At 41.7% G+C, this 18140-nt stretch overlaps 1 protein-coding gene across 2 annotated transcripts in view; it reads left to right on the forward strand.

Moving 5' to 3' along the window:
* LOC109886711 (GATOR complex protein WDR59-like) overlaps positions 1-18140 on the forward strand; it is a 62842-nt gene that overhangs the window by 2842 nt on the left and 41860 nt on the right. For both annotated transcript variants that reach the window (XM_031820442.1, XM_031820443.1), the window contains exons 3-8: positions 691-826; positions 940-941; positions 3521-3604; positions 5245-5325; positions 6923-6951; positions 9036-9124. In XM_031820442.1, the coding sequence (XP_031676302.1) occupies positions 691-826; positions 940-941; positions 3521-3604; positions 5245-5325; positions 6923-6951; positions 9036-9124 (421 nt within the window). The remainder of the gene's footprint in view (positions 1-690; positions 827-939; positions 942-3520; positions 3605-5244; positions 5326-6922; positions 6952-9035; positions 9125-18140) is intronic.

Here is an 18140-nt window from a genome sequence, read left to right on the forward strand (position 1 = left end):
GTAGCTCTGCCTCAGTCACTGTAGCTCTGCCTCAGTCACCGTAGCTCTGCCTCAGTCGACGTCACCGTAGCTCTGCCTCAGTCGACGTCACTGTAGCTCTGCCTCAGTCGACGTCACTGTAGCTCTGCCTCAGTCGACATCACTGTAGCTCTGCCTCAGTCGACGTCATTGTAGCTCTGCCTCAGTCAACGTCACTGTAGCTCTGCCTCAGTCAACGTCACTGTAGCTCTGCCTCAGTCAACGTCACTGTAGCTCTGCCTCAGTCAATGTCACTGTAGCTCTGCCTCAGTCACTGTAGCTCTGCCTCAGTCACCGTAGCTCTGCCTCAGTCAACGTAGCTCTGCCTCAGTCAACGTCACTGTAGCTCTGCCTCAGTCGACGTCACTGTAGCTCTGCCTCAGTCGACGTCATTGTAGCTCTGCCTCAGTCAACGTCACTGTAGCTCTGCCTCAGTCAATGTCACTGTAGCTCTGCCTCAGTCGACGTCACTGTAGCTCTGACTCAGTCAACGTCTATCCGGAGAGTCGTTGACCGATGTTGGTAATTCCACAAGTCACTGCTCGTTGTGTATTTGTGGATTAATCAGATTTAAATGGGAGGTTGACATGTCAGGTGACCTATTTTCATCCAATCGTGTGTGTGTGTGTGTGTGTGTGCATTGACTTGTGTGTTTGATCTCCTCTCCTTTAGACGGAGGTTTCTGTATGTGGTGAACCTGGAGACTCCGTCTGAAGCTCCCAGGAAGATTGGCAGGCCGAGCAAATGGGACGTGGGGACGGTTCAGTGGAACCCCCACAAGGCAGAGTCCCACGTCTTCGCTGCCTCTGTGAGTGTTCAAACATCAACAAAAACAGCAACAATTCATCAAATTGCGTAAAAGATTATTCTGTTGATTACATTTACTTCTTATATTTATTAATGACGCTCTTATCCGGAGAGTCGTTGAGCAGGCTCAGGTCTTATCCAGAGAGTCGTTGAGCAGGCTCAGGTCTTATCCAGAGAGTCGTTGAGCAGGCTCAGGTCTTATCCAGAGAGTCGTTGAGCAGGCTCAGGTCTTATCCAGAGAGTCATGGAGCAGGCTCAGGTCTTATCCGGAGAGTCGTGGAGCAGGCTCAGGTCTTATCCAGAGAGTCGTTGAGCAGGCTCAGGTCTTATCCAGAGAGTCGTTGAGCAGGCTCAGGTCTTATCCAGAGAGTCATGGAGCAGGCTCAGGTCTTATCCGGAGAGTCGTGGAGCAGGCTCAGGTCTTATCCAGAGAGTCGTTGAGCAGGCTCAGGTCTTATCCAGAGAGTCGTTGAGCAGGCTCAGGTCTTATCCAGAGAGTCGTGGAGCAGGCTCAGGTCTTATCCAGAGAGTCGTTGAGCAGGCTCAGGTCTTATCCAGAGAGTCGTGGAGCAGGCTCAGGTCTTATCCGGAGAGTCGTTGAGCAGGCTCAGGTCTTATCCAGAGAGTCGTTGAGCAGGCTCAGGTCTTATCCCGAGAGTCGTTGAGCAGGCTCAGGTCTTATCCAGAGAGTCGTTGAGCAGGCTCAGGTCTTATCCAGAGAGTCGTTGAGCAGGCTCAGGTCTTATCCAGAGAGTTGTTGAGCAGGCTCAGGTCTTATCCAGAGAGTTGTTGAGCAGGCTCAGGTCTTTTCCAGAGAGTCGTTGAGCAGGCTCAGGTCTTATCCTGAGAGTCGTTGAGCAGGCTCAGGTCTTATCCTGAGAGTCGTTGAGCAGGCTCAGGTCTTATCCTGAGAGTCGTTGAGCAGGCTCAGGTCTTATGCGGAGAGTCGTTGAGCAGGCTCAGGTCTTATCCGGAGAGTCGTTGAGCAGGCTCAGGTCTTATCCGGAGAGTCGTTGAGCAGGCTCAGGTCTTATCCAGAGAGTCGTTGAGCAGGCTCAGGTCTTATCCAGAGAGTCGTTGAGCAGGCTCAGGTCTTATCCAGAGAGTCGTTGAGCAGGCTCAGGTCTTATCCAGAGAGTCGTTGAGCAGGCTCAGGTCTTATCCAGAGAGTCGTTGAGCATGCTCAGGTCTTATCCAGAGAGTCGTTGAGCAGGCTCAGGTCTTATCCAGAGAGTCGTTGAGCAGGCTCAGGTCTTATCCAGAGAGTCGTTGAGCAGGCTCAGGTCTTATCCAGAGAGTCGTTGAGCAGGCTCAGGTCTTATCCAGAGAGTCGTTGAGCAGGCTCAGGTCTTATCCAGAGAGTCGTTGAGCAGGCTCAGGTCTTATCCAGAGAGTCGTTGAGGCAGGCTCAGGTCTTATCCAGAGAGTCGTTGAGCAGGCTCAGGTCTTATCCAGAGAGTCGTTGAGCAGGCTCAGGTCTTATCCAGAGAGTCGTTGAGCAGGCTCAGGTCTTATCCAGAGAGTCGTATTTGAGCAGGCTCAGGTCTTATCCAGAGAGTCGTTGAGCAGGCTCAGGTCTTATCCAGAGAGTCGTTGAGCAGGCTCAGGTCTTATCCAGAGAGTCGTTGAGCAGGCTCAGGTCTTATCCAGAGAGTCGTTGAGCAGGCTCAGGTCTTATCCAGAGAGTCGTTGAGCAGGCTCAGGTCTTATCCAGAGAGTCGTTGAGCAGGCTCAGGTCTTATCCAGAGAGTCGTGGAGCAGGCTCAGGTCTTATCCAGAGAGTCGTGGAGCAGGCTCAGGTCTTATCCAGAGAGTCGTTGGGAGAAGCAGGCTCAGGTCTATCCAGAGAGTCGTTGAGCAGGCTCAGGTCTTATCCAGAGAGTCGTTGAGCAGGCTCAGGTCTTATCCAGAGAGTCGTTGAGGCAGGCTCAGGGTCTTATCCAGAGAGTCGTTGAGCAGGCTCCGGTCTTATCCAGAGAGTCGTGGAGCAGGCTCAGGTCTTATCCAGAGAGTCGTGGAGCAGGCTCAGGTCTTATCCAGAGAGTCGTTGAGCAGGCTCAGGTCTTATCCAGAGAGTCGTGAGCAGGCTCAGGTCTTATCCAGAGAGTCGTTGAGCAGGCTCAGGTCTTATCCAGAGAGTCGTTGAGCAGCTCAGGTCTTATCACAGAGAGTCGTTGAGCAGGCTCAGGTCTTATCCAGAGAGTCGTTGAGCAGGCTCAGGTCTTATCCAGAGAGTCGTTGAGCAGGCTCAGGTCTTATCCAGAGAGTCGTTGAGCAGGCTCAGGTCTTATCCAGAGAGTCGTTGAGCAGGCTCAGGTCTTATCCAGAGAGTCGTTGAGCAGGCTCGGTCTTACTCCAGAGAGTCGTTGAGCAGCTCAGGTCTTATCCAGAGAGTCGTTGAGCAGGCTCAGGTCTATCCGGAGCGATCTTTGTTCAGGTCAAACTGCACCCTGTGAGAGTGGTGATCATCATTTCCCACATGGTACCATAACATCCTGGTACTGAACAGACTCAGTGTCTGCTCTGTGATCTGTCTGACGAGGGGTTTATGTTTACAGAGTAACCAGCGAGTTGACCTGTACACATGGCGTGATGGCTGTGGGGAGGTCAAACTGCATCCTGTGAGAGTACATCCTGATACTGAACAGACCCAGTGTCTGTGATCTGTCTGACGAGGGGTTTATGTTTACAGAAGTAACCAGCGAGTTGACCTGTACACATGGCGTGATGGCTGTGGGGAGGTCCACGCGTCCCTGCAGGGACACACACGAGTCATCAGGTAACACAGAGGAGATGCTCCGCGGCTGGGTCCCAAATGGCTCCCTGTTCCCTATGGGTCAGAAGTAGTGCCCTATACAGGGGATATGGTGCGATGTGGGACACAGCCTGATCTGTCTGGGTATGTACTGGGGGTCTATGTTGCCAGGTCACTGACTGTGGTTGTATCCTACAGTGTCTGGGTATGTACTGGGGGTCTATGTTGCCAGGTCACTGACTGTGGTTGTATCCTACAGTGTCTGGGTATGTACTGGGGGGTCTATGTTGCCAGGTCACTGACTGTGGTTGTATCCTACAGTGTCTGGGTATGTACTCGGGGTCTATGTTGCCAGGTCACTGACTGTGGTTGTATCCTACAGTGTCTGGGTATGTACTGGGGGTCTATGTTGCCAGGTCACTGACTGTGGTTGTATCCTACAGTGTCTGGGTATGTACTGGGGGTCTATGTTGCCAGGTCACTGACTGTGGTTGTATCCTACAGTGTCTGGGTATGTACTGGGGGTCTATGTTGCCAGGTCACTGACTGTGGTTGTATCCTACAGTGTCTGGGTATGTACTGGGGGTCTATGTTGCCAGGTCACTGACTGTGGTTGTATCCTACAGTGTCTGGGTATGTACTGGGGGTCTATGTTACCAGGTCACTGACTGTGGTTGTATCCTACAGTGTCTGGGTATGTACTGGGGGTCTATGTTGCCAGGTCACTGACTGTGGTTGTATCCTACAGTGTCTGGGTATGTACTGGGGGTCTATGTTGCCAGGTCACTGACTGTGGTTGTATCCTACAGTGTCTGGGTATGTACTGGGGGTCTATGTTGCCAGGTCACTGACTGTGGTTGTATCCTACAGTGTCTGGGTATGTACTGGGTGTCTATGTTGCCAGGTCACTGACTGTGGTTGTATCCTACAGTGTCTGGGTATGTACTGGGGGTCTATGTTGCCAGGTCACTGACTGTGGTTGTATCCTACAGTGTTTGGGTATGTACTGGGGGTCTATGTTGCCAGGTCACTGACTGTGGTTGTATCCTACAGTGTCTGGGTATGTACTGGGGGTCTATGTTGCCAGGTCACTGACTGTGGTTGTATCCTACAGTGTCTGGGTATGTACTGGGGGTCTATGTCGCCAGGTCACTGACTGTGGTTGTATCCTACAGTGTCTGGGTATGTACTGGGGGTCTATGTTGCCAGGTCACTGACTGTGGTTGTATCCTACAGTGTCTGGGTATGTACTCGGGGTCTATGTTGCCAGGTCACTGACTGTGGTTGTATCCTACAGTGTCTGGGTATGTACTGGGGGTCTATGTTGCCAGGTCACTGACTGTGGTTGTATCCTACAGTGTCTGGGTATGTACTGGGGGTCTATGTTGCCAGGTCACTGACTGTGGTTGTATCCTACAGTGTCTGGGTATGTACTGGGGGTCTATGTTGCCAGGTCACTGACTGTGGTTGTATCCTACAGTGTCTGGGTATGTACTGGGGGTCTATGTTGCCAGGTCACTGACTGTGGTTGTATCCTACAGTGTCTGGGTATGTACTGGGGGTCTATGTTGCCAGGTCACTGACTGTGGTTGTATCCTACAGTGTCTGGGTATGTACTGGGGGTCTATGTTGCCAGGTTACTGACTGTGGGTTGTATCCTACAGTGACTTGGACTGGTCCTGGTTTGAACCGGAGTATCTGGTCACCAGCTCTGTAGACACCTACATCTGTATCTGGGATACCAGGTAGGATATCCCACTATACTGTCAACACTACTCTCTACCAGGTAGGATATCCCACTATACTGTCAACCACTACTCTCTGTACCAGGTAGGATATCCCTCTATACTGTCAATACTACTCTCTGTACCAGGTAGGGTTTACCCACTATACTGTCAACACTACTCTCTGTACCAGGTAGGATATCTCTCTCTGTACCAGGTAGGATATCCCCACTATACTGTCAACACTACTCTCTGTACCAAGTAGGATATCCCTCTCTGTACCAGGTAGGTTTACCCTCTATACTTGTCACACTACTCTCTGTACCAGGTAGGATATCTCTCTCTGTACCAGGTAGGATATCCCCAACTCTACTGTTAACTCTCTCGTCTCTCTCGTCTCTCTCGTCTCTCTCGTCTCTCTCGTCTCTCTTCGTCTCTCTCGTCTCTCTCGTCTCTCTCGTCCTCTCGTCTATCTATCTAGTATCTATCTATCTATCTATCTATCTAATCTATCTATCTATCTATCTATCTATCTATCTATCTATCTATCTATCTATCTATCTATCTATCTATCTATCTATCTATCTATCTATCTATTCTATCTATCTATCTATTATCTATCTATCTATCTATCTATCTATCTATCTATCTATATCTATCTATCTATCTATCTATCTATCTTCTATCTATCTATCTATCTATCTATCTATCTATCTATCTATCTATCTATCTATCTATCTATCTATCTATCTATCTATCTACTATCTATCTATCTATCTATCTATCTATCTATCTATCTATCTATCTATCTATCTATCTATCTATCTATCTATCTATCTATCTATCTATCTATCTATCTATCTATCTATCTATCTATCTATCTATCTATCTATCTATCTATCTATCTATCTATCTATCTATCTATCTATCTATCTATCTATCTAATCTATCTATCTATCTATCTATCTATCTATCTATCTATCTATCTATCTATCTATCTATCTATCTATCTATCTATCTATCTATCTATCTATCTATCTATCTATCTATCTATCTATCTATCTATCTATCTATCTATCTATCTATCTATTCTATCTATCTATCTATCTATCTATCTATCTATCTATCTACTACTCTATCTATCTATCTATCTATCTATCTATCTATCTATCTATCTATCTATCTATCTATCTATCTATCTATCTATCTATCTATCTATCTATCTATCTATCTATCTATCTATCTATCTATCTATCTATCTATCTATCTAATCTAGCTATCTATCTATCTATCTATCTATCTATCTATCTATCTATCTATCTATCTATCTATCTATCTATCTATCTATCTATCTATCTATCTATCTATCTATCTATCTATCTATCTATCTATCTATCTATCTATCTATCGATCTATCTATCTTCTATCTATCTATCTATCTATCTATCTATCTATCTATCTATCGATCTATCTCGATCTTATTTTCTCTTCCCATGTTGATTTAATGTAGAGGTAGATGCTTTTAGTTCAGGACTTAATGTATATCTGGGAAACCAGCCCTGAGATGAAATGATTGATGTCCTTAACTGTTAATCTGTCTGATCTCAGAGACCACGAGGAAACCTACTGTGGCGTTGTCTGCAGTGGGTGAGTAGGACTTCCATCTTTCAATAATCACAGTTTTACCTCTCTAGGTCATCTGTCTTGGATTCACTGCCCCCCCCCCCCCCCGTCCTCTCTCTCCCTCTATCACCATCTCTCTCTCTCTCCCTCTATCACCATCTCTCTCTCTCTCAATTCAATTCAATTCAATTCAAGGGCTTTATTGGCATGGGGAAACATGTGTTAACATTGCCAAAGCAAGTGAGGTAGACAACATACAAAGTGAATATATAGAGTGAAAAACAACAAAAATGAACAGTGAACATTACACATACAGAAGTTTCAAAACAGTAAAGACATTACAAATGTCATATTATATATATACAGTGTTTAACAATGTACAAATGGTTAAAGGACACAGGATAAAATAAATAAGCATAAATATGGGTTGTATTTACAATGGTGTTTGTTCTTCACTGGTTGGCCCTTTTCTCGTGGCAACAGGTCACAAATCTTGCTGCTGTGATGGCACACTGTGGAATTTCACCCAGTAGATATGGGAGTTTTTCGAAATTGGATTTGTTTTTCGAATTCTTTGTGGATCTGTGTAATCTGAGGGGAAATATGTCTCTCTAATATGGTCATACATTGGGCAGGAGGGTTAGGAAGGTGCAACTCAGTTTCCACCTCATTTTGTGGGCAGTGAGCACATAGCCTGTCTTCTCTTGTCTTCCCCTGTCTACTCTCTCTCTCTCTCTATCACCATCTCTCTATCACCATCACCATCTCTCTCTCTCTCTATCACCATCTCTCTCTCTCTCTCTCTATCACCATCTCTCTCTCTCTCTCCTCTATCACCATCTCTCTCTCTCTCTCTCTGTCACCAATCTCTCTCTCTCTCTCTCTATCACCCACTCAATCTCTCTCTCTCTCTATCTATCACCATCTCTCTCTCTCTCTCTATCACCATCTCTCTCTCTCTCTCTATCACCATCTCTCTCTCTCTCTCTATCACCATCTCTCTCTCTCTCTCTCTATCACCATCTCTCTCTCTCTCTCTATCACCATCTCTCTCTCTCTCTCTATCACCATCTCTCTCTCTCTCTCTCTATCACCATCTCTCTCTCTCTCTCTCACCCTCTCTCTCTCTCTCCTATCACCATCTCTCTCTCTCTCTCTCTATCACCATCTCTCTCTCTCTCTATCACCATCTCTCTCTCTCTCTATCACCATATTCTCCTCTCTCTCTCTCTCTCTCTATCACCATCTCTCTCTCTCCTCTCTCTCTCTCTCTATCACCATTCTCTCTCTCTCTCTCTCTCTCTCTCTCTATCACCATCTCTCTCTCTCTCTCTCTATCACCATCTCTCTCTCTCTCTCTCTCTATCACCATCTCTCTCTCTCTCTCTCTCTATCACCATCTCTCTCTCTCTCTCTCTCTATCACCATCTCTCTCTCTCTCTCTCTCTCTATCACCATCTCTCTCTCTCTCTCTCTCTCTATCACCATCTCTCTCTCTCTCTCTCTCTCTCTATCACCATCTCTCTCTCTCTCTCTCTCTCTCTCTATCACCATCTCTCTCTCTCTCTCTCTCTCTCTCTATCACCATCTCTCTCTCTCTCTCTCTCTATCACCATCTCTCTCTCTCTCTCTCTCTCTATCACCATCTCTCTCTCTCTCTCTCTCTATCACCATCTCTCTCTCTTCTCTCTATCACCATCTCTCTCTCTCTCTCTCTCTTATCACCATCTCTCTCTCTCTCTCTCTCTCTATCACCATCTCTCTCTCTCTCTCTATCACCATCTCTCTCTCTCTCTCTCTCTCTCTATCACCATCTCTCTCTCTCTCTCTATCACCATCTCTCTCTCTCTCTCTCTCTCTATCACCATCTCTCTCTCTCTCTCTCTCTATCACCATCTCTCTCTCTCTCTCTCTATCACCATCTCTCTCTCTCTATCACCATCTCTCTCTCTCTCTCTCTCACCATCTCTCTCTCTCTCTCACCATCTCTCTCTCTCTCTCTCTCTCTCTCTATCACCATCTCTCTCTCTCTCTCTCTCTCTCTATCACCATCTCTCTCTCTCTCTCTATCACCATCTCACACACCATCTCTCTCCATGTCTCTGTAGCGGGGGCATCCCAGGTCAAGTGGAACAAGCGTAATCAGTACCTTCTAGCCTCCAGTCATGATGGAGATGTTCGCATCTGGGACAAGAGGGTCAGTACTACATTATTACCACATTATAACCTGTGTAGGGTCATTACTACATTATTACCACATTATAACCTGTGTAGGGTCAGTACTGCATTATTACCACATTATAACCTGTGTAGGGTCATTACTACATTATAACCACATTATAACCTGTGTAGGGTCATTACTACATTATTACCACATTATAACCTGTGTAGGGTCAGTACTGCATTATTACCACATTATAACCGGTGTAGGGTCATTACTACATTATTACCACATTATAACCTGTGTAGGGTCATTACTACATTATTACCACATTATAACCTGTGTAGGGTCATTACTACATTATTACCACATTATAACCTGTGTAGGGTCAGTACTACATTATAACCTGTCAGTACTACATTATAACCTGTGTAGGGTCATTACTACATTATTACCACATTATAACCTGTGTAGGGTCAGTACTGCATTATTACCACATTATAACCGGTGTAGGGTCATTACTACATTATTACCACATTATAACCTGTGTAGGGTCATTACTACATTATTACCACATAACCTGTGTAGGGTCATTACTACATTATTACCACATTATAACCTGTGTAGGGTCAGTACTACATTATAACCTGTCAGTACTACATTATAACCTGTGTAGGGTCATTACTACATTATTACCACATTATAACCTGTGTAGGGTCATTACTACATTATTACCACATTATAACCTGTGTAGGGTCATTACTATAATATAACCTGTCAGTACTACATTATAACCTGTCAGTACTACATTATAACCTGTCAGTACTACATTATAACCTGTCAGTACTACATTATAACCTGTCAGTACTACATTATAACCTGTGTAGGGTCAGTACTACATTATAACCTGTCAGTACTACATTATAACCTGTGTAGGGTCAGTACTGCATTATTACCACATTACAACCTGTGTAGGGTCAGTACTACATTATAACCTGTCAGTACTACATTATAACCTGTGTAGGGTCAGTACTGCATTATAACCGGTGTAGGGTCAGTACTGCATTATAACCTGGTAGGGTCAGTACTGCATTATTACCACATTATAACCCGTGTAGGGTCATTACTACATTATAACCTGCCAGTACTACATTATAACCTGTGTAGGGTCAGTACTGCATTATTACCACATTATAACCTGTGTAGGGTCAGTACTACATTATAACCTGTCAGTACTACATTATAACCTGTGTAGGGTCAGTACTGCATTATAACCTGTGTAGGGTCAGTACTACATTATAACCTGTCAGTACTACATTATAACCTGTCAGTACTACATTATAACCTGTCAGTACTACATTATACCTGTCAGTACTACATTATAACCTGTTGTAGGGTCAGTACTACATTATAACCTGTCAGTACTACATTATAACCTGGTGTAGGGTCAGTACTACATTATAACCTGTCAGTACTACATTATAACCTGTCAGTACTACATTATAACCTGTGTAGGGTCAGTACTACATTATAACCTGTGTAGGGTCAGTACTACATTATAACCTGTCAGTACTACATTATAACCTGTCAGTACTACATTATAACCTGTGTAGGGTCAGTACTGCATTATAACCTGTCAGTACTATATTATAACCTGTGTAGGGTCAGTACTGCATTTATAACCTGTCAGTACTATATTATAACCTGTGTAGGGTCAGTACTGCATTATAACCTGTCAGTACTACATTATAACCTGTCAGTACTACATTATAACCTGTGTAGGGTCAGTACTACATTATAACCTGTGTAGGGTCAGTACTACATTATAACCTGTCAGTACTACATTATAACCTGTCAGTACTATATTATAACCTGTCAGTACTACATTATAACCTGTCAGTACTGCATTATTACCACATTATAACCTGTGTAGGGTCAGTACTACATTATAACCTGTCAGTACTATATTATAACCTGGTGTAGGGTCAGTACTGCATTATAACCTGTCAGTAACTACATTATAACCTGTCAGTCTACATTAACCTGTGTAGGGTCAGTACTGCATTATTACCACATTATAACCTGTCAGTACTACATTATGACTTGTGTAGGGTCAGTACTGGCATTATAACCTGTGTAGGGTCAGTACTACATTATAACCTGTCAGTACTACATTATAACCTGTCAGTACTACATTATAACCTGTGTAGGGTCAGTACTGCATTATAACCTGTGTAGGGTCAGTACTACATTATAACCTGTCAGTACTACATTATAACCTGTCAGTACTACATTATAACCTGTGTAGGGTCAGTGCTACATTATAACCTGTCAGTACTACATTATAACCTGTGTAGGTCATTACTACATTATAACCTGTGTAGGGTCAGTACTACATTATAACCTTTCAGTACTACATTATAACCTGTGTAGGGTCAGTACTACATTATAACCTGTCAGTACTACATTATAACCTGTGTAGGGTCAGTACTACATTATAACCTGTGTAGGGTCAGTACTGCATTATAACCTGTCAGTACTACATTATAACCTGTGTAGGGTCAGTACTACATTATAACCTGTCAGTACTACATTATAACCTGTGTAGGGGCAGTACTACATTATAACCTGTCAGTACTACATTATAACCTGTGTAGGGTCAGTACTACATTATAACCTGTGTAGGGTCATTACTACATTATAACCTGTCAGTACTACATTATAACCTGTCAGTACTACATTATAACCTGTATAGGGTCAGTACCACATTATAACCTGTGTAGGGTCAGTACTACATTATAACCTGTCAGTACTACATTATAACCTGTCAGTACCACATTATAACCTGTGTAGGGTCAGTACTACATTATAACCTGTCAGTACTACATTATAACCTGTGTAGGGTCAGTACTACATTATAACCTGTCAGTACTACATTATAACCTGTCAGTACTACATTATAACCTGTGTAGGGTCAGTACTACATTATAACCTGTGTAGGTCAGTACTACATTATAACCTGTGTAGGGTTCAGTACTACATTATAACCTGTCAGTACTACATTATAACCTGTGTAGGGTCAGTACTACATTATAACCTGTCAGTACTACATTATAACCTGTGTAGGGTCAGTACTACATTATAACCTGTCAGTACTACATTATAACCTGTCAGTACTACATTATAACCTGTCAGTACTACGTTATAACCTGTCAGTACTACATTATAACCTGTGTAGGGTCAGTACTACATTATAACCTGTCAGTACTACATTATAACCTGTGTAGGGTCATTACTACATTATAACCTGTCAGTACTACATTATAACCTGTCAGTACTACGTTATAACCTGTCAGTACTACGTTATAACCTGTCAGTACTACGTATAACCTGTCAGTACTACGTTATAACCTGTCAGTACTACTTATAACCTGTCAGTACTACATTATAACCTGTGTAGGGTCAGTACTACATTATAACCTGTCAGTACTTACGTTATAAACCTGTCAGTACTACATTATAACCTGTCAGTACTACATTATAACCTGTGTAGGGTCAGTACTACATTATAACCTGTCAGTACTACATTATAACCTGTCAGTACTACATTATAACCTGTGTAGGGTCAGTACTACATTATAACCTGTCAGTTCTACATTATAACCTGTCCAGTACTGCATTATAACCTGTGTAGGGTCAGTACTACATTATAACCTGTGTAGGGTCGGTACTACATTATAACCTGTGTAGGGTCATTACTACATTATAACCTGTGTAGGGTCAGTACTACATTATAACCTGTCAGTACTACATTATAACCTGTGTAGGGTCAGTACTACATTATAACCTGTGTAGGGTCATTACTACATTATAACCTGTGTAGGGTCAGTACTACATTATAACCTGTCAGTACTACATTATAACCTGTGTAGTGTCAGTACCACATTATAACCTGTGTAGGGTCATTACTACATTATAACCTTTGTAGGGTCAGTACTACATTATAACCTGTCAGTACTACATTATAACCTGTCAGTACTACATTATAACCTGTCAGTACTACATTATAACCTGTCAGTACTACATTATAACCTGTGTAGGGTCATTACTACATTATAACCTGTCAGTACTACATTATAACCTGTGTAGGTCAGTACTACATTATAACCTGTCAGTACTACATTATAACCTGTCAGTACTACATTATAACCTGTGTAGGGTCAGTACTACATTATAACCTGTGTAGGGTCAGTACTACATTATAACCTGTGTAGGGTCAGTACTACATTATAACCTGTCAGTACTACATTATAACCTGTGTAGGGTCAGTACTACATTATAACCTGTCAGTACTACATTATAACCTGTCAGTACTACATTATAACCTGTCAGTACTACGTTATAACCTGTCCAGTACTACATTATAACCTGTGTAGGGTCCAGTACTACATTATAACCTGTCAGTACTACATTATAACCTGTGTAGGGTCATTACTACATTATAACCTGTCAGTACTACATTATAACCTGTCAGTACTACGTTATAACCTGTCAGTACTACGTTATAACCTGTCAGTACTACATTATAACCTGTCAGTACTACATTATAACCTGTGTAGGGTCAGTACTACATTATAACCTGTCAGTACTACGTTATAACCTGTCAGTACTACATTATAACCTGTCAGTACTACATTATAACCTGTGTAGGGTCAGTACTACATTATAACCTGTCAGTACTACATTATAACCTGTCAGTACTACATTATAACCTGTGTAGGGTCAGTACTACATTATAACCTGTCAGTTCTACATTATAACCTGTCAGTACTGCATTATAACCTGTGTAGGGTCAGTACTACATTATAACCTGTGTAGGGTCGGTACTACATTATAACCTGTGTAGGGTCATTACTACATTATAACCTGTGTAGGGTCAGTACTACATTATAACCTGTCAGTACTACATTATAACCTGTGTAGGGTCGGTACTACATTATAACCTGTGTAGGGTCATTACTACATTATAACCTGTGTAGGGTCAGTACTACATTATAACCTGTCAGTACTACATTATAACCTGTGTAGTGTCAGTACCACATTATAACCTGTGTAGGGTCATTACTACATTATAACCTGTGTAGGGTCAGTACTACATTATAACCTGTCAGTACTACATTATAACCTGTCAGTACTACATTATAACCTGTCAGTACTACATTATAACCTGTGTAGGGTCATTACTACATTATAACCTGTGTAGGGTCATTACTACATTATAACCTGTCAGTACTACATTATAACCTGTCAGTACTACATAATAACCACATTATAACCTGTGTAGGGTCATTACTACATTATAACCTGTCAGTACTACATTATAACCTGTGTAGGGTCATTACTACATTATAACCTGTCAGTACTACATTATAACCTGTGTAGGGTCATTACTACATTATAACCTGTCAGTACTACATTATAACCTGTCAGTACTACGTTATAACCTGTCAGTACTACGTTATAACCTGTCAGTACTACGTTATAACCTGTCAGTACTACATTATAACCTGTCAGTACTACATAATAACCACATTATAACCTGTGTAGGGTCATTACTACATTATAACCTGTCAGTACTACATTATAACCTGTGTAGGGTCATTACTACATTATAACCTGTCAGTACTACATTATAACCTGTGTAGGGTCATTACTACATTATAACCTGTCAGTACTACATTATAACCTGTCAGTACTACGTTATAACCTGTCAGTACTACATTATAACCTGTGTAGGGTCAGTACTACATTATAACCTGTCAGTACTACATTATAACCTGTGTAGGGTCATTACTACATTATAACCTGTCAGTACTACATTATAACCTGTCAGTACTACGTTATAACCTGTCAGTACTATGTTATAACCTGTCAGTACTACATTATAACCTGTCAGTACTACATTATAACCTGTGTAGGGTCAGTACTACATTATAACCTGTCAGTACTACGTTATAACCTGTCAGTACTACATTATAACCTGTCAGTACTACATTATAACCTGTGTAGGGTCAGTACTACATTATAACCTGTCAGTACTACATTATAACCTGTCAGTACTACATTATAACCTGTGTAGGGTCAGTACTACATTATAACCTGTCAGTACTACATTATAACCTGTGTAGGGTCAGTACTACATTATAACCTGTCAGTACTACATTATAACCTGTCAGTACTACATTATAACCTGTGTAGGGTCATTACTACATTATAACCTGTCAGTACTACATTATAACCTGTGTAGGGTCAGTACTACATTATAACCTGTGTAGGGTCAGTACTACATTATAACCTGTGTAGGGTCAGTACTACATTATAACCTGTCAGTACTACATTATAACCTGTGTAGGGTCATTACTACATTATAACCTGTCAGTACTACATTATAACCTGTGTAGGGTCATTACTACATTATAACCTGTCAGTACTACATTATAACCTGTGTAGGGTCATTACTACATTATAACCTGTCAGTACTACATTATAACCTGTCAGTACTACGTTATAACCTGTCAGTACTACATTATAACCTGTGTAGGGTCAGTACTACATTATAACCTGTCAGTACTACATTATAACCTGTGTAGGGTCATTACTACATTATAACCTGTCAGTACTACATTATAACCTGTCAGTACTACGTATAACCTGTCAGTACTATGTTATAACCTGTCAGTACTACATTATAACCTGTCAGTACTACATTATAACCTGTGTAGGGTCAGTACTACATTATAACCTGTCAGTACTACGTTATAACCTGTCAGTACTACATTATAACCTGTCAGTACTACATTATAACCTGTGTAGGGTCAGTACTACATTATAACCTGTCAGTACTACATTATAACCTGTCAGTACTACATTATAACCTGTGTAGGGTCAGTACTACATTATAACCTGTCAGTACTACATTATAACCTGTGTAGGGTCAGTACTACATTATAACCTGTCAGTACTACATTATAACCTGTCAGTACTACATTATAACCTGTGTAGGGTCAGTACTACATTATAACCTGTCAGTACTACATTATAACCTGTGTAGGGTCATTACTACATTATAACCTGTCAGTACTACATTATAACCTGTGTAGGGTCAGTACTACATTATAACCTGTGTAGGGTCAGTACTACATTATAACCTGTGTAGGGTCAGTACTACATTATAACCGGTCAGTACTACATTATAACCTGTCAGTACTACATTATAACCTGTGTAGGGTCATTACTACATTATAACCTGTCAGTACTACATTATAACCTGTCAGTACTACGTTATAACCTGTCAGTACTACGTTATAACCTGTCAGTACTATGTTATAACCTGTCAGTACTACATTATAACCTGTCAGTACTACATTATAACCTGTGTAGGGTCAGTACTACATTATAACCTGTCAGTACTACGTTATAACCTGTCAGTACTACATTATAACCTGTCAGTACTACATTATAACCTGTGTAGGGTCAGTACTACATTATAACCTGTCAGTACTACATTATAAACCTGTGTAGGGTCATTACTACATTATAACCTGTCAGTACTACATTATAACCTGTGTAGGGTCAGTACTACATTATAACCTGTCAGTACTACATTATAACCTGTGTGGGGTCGGTACTACATTATAACCTGTGTAGGGTCAGTACTACATCATAACCTGTCAGTACTACATTATAACCTGTGTAGGGTCAGTACTACATTATAACCTGTCAGTACTACATTATAACCTGTCAGTACTACATTATAACCTGTGTAGGGTCAGTACTACATTATAACCTGTGTAGTGTCAGTACTGCATTATAACCTGTCAGTACTACATTATAACCTGTGTAGGGTCAGTACTACATTATAACCTGTCAGTACTACATTATAACCTGTCAGTACTACATTATAACCTGTGTAGGGGCAGTACTACATTATAACCTGTCAGTACTACATTATAACCTGTGTAGGGTCAGTACTACATTATAACCTGTGTAGGGTCAGTACTACATTATAACCTGTCAGTACTACATTATAACCTGTGTAGGGTCATTACTACATTATAACCTGTCAGTACTACATTATAACCTGTGTAGGGTCATTACTACATTATAACCTGTCAGTACTACATTATAACCTGTCAGTACTACATTATAACCTGTCAGTACTACGTTATAACCTGTCAGTACTACATTATAACCTGTGTAGGGTCAGTACTACATTATAACCTGTCAGTACTACCTTATAACCTGTGTAGGGTCATTACTACATTATAACCTGTCAGTACTACATTATAACCTCTGTAGGGTCAGTACTACATTATAACCTGTCAGTACTACGTTATAACCTGTCAGTACTACATTATAACCTGTCAGTACTACATTATAACCTGTGTAGGGTCAGTACTACATTATAACCTGTCAGTACTACATTATAACCTGTGTAGGGTCATTACTACATTATAACCTGTCAGTACTACATTATAACCTGTGTAGGGTCAGTACTACATTATAACCTGTGTAGGGTCAGTACTACATTATAACCTGTCAGTACTACATTATAACCTGTCAGTACTACATTATAACCTGTGTAGGGTCAGTAGTACATTATAACCTGTGTAGGGTCAGTAGTACATTATAACCTGTGTAGGGTCAGTACTACATTATAACCTGTCAGTACTACATTATAACCTGTGTAGGGTCAGTACTACATTATAACCTGTCAGTACTACATTATAACCTGTGTAGGGTCGGTACTACATTATAACCTGTGTAGGGTCAGTACTACATCATAACCTGTCAGTACTACATTATAACCTGTGTAGGGTCAGTACTACATTATAACCTGTCAGTACTACATTATAACCTGTCAGTACTACATTATAACCTGTGTAGGGTCAGTACTACATTATAACCTGTGTAGTGTCAGTACTGCATTATAACCTGTCAGTACTACATTATAACCTGTCAGTACTACATTATAACCTGTGTAGGGGCAGTA

Source organism: Oncorhynchus kisutch, unplaced genomic scaffold (genome assembly GCF_002021735.2).
Source record: "Oncorhynchus kisutch isolate 150728-3 unplaced genomic scaffold, Okis_V2 scaffold3385, whole genome shotgun sequence".
Classification (NCBI taxonomy): Eukaryota; Metazoa; Chordata; class Actinopteri; order Salmoniformes; family Salmonidae; genus Oncorhynchus; species Oncorhynchus kisutch.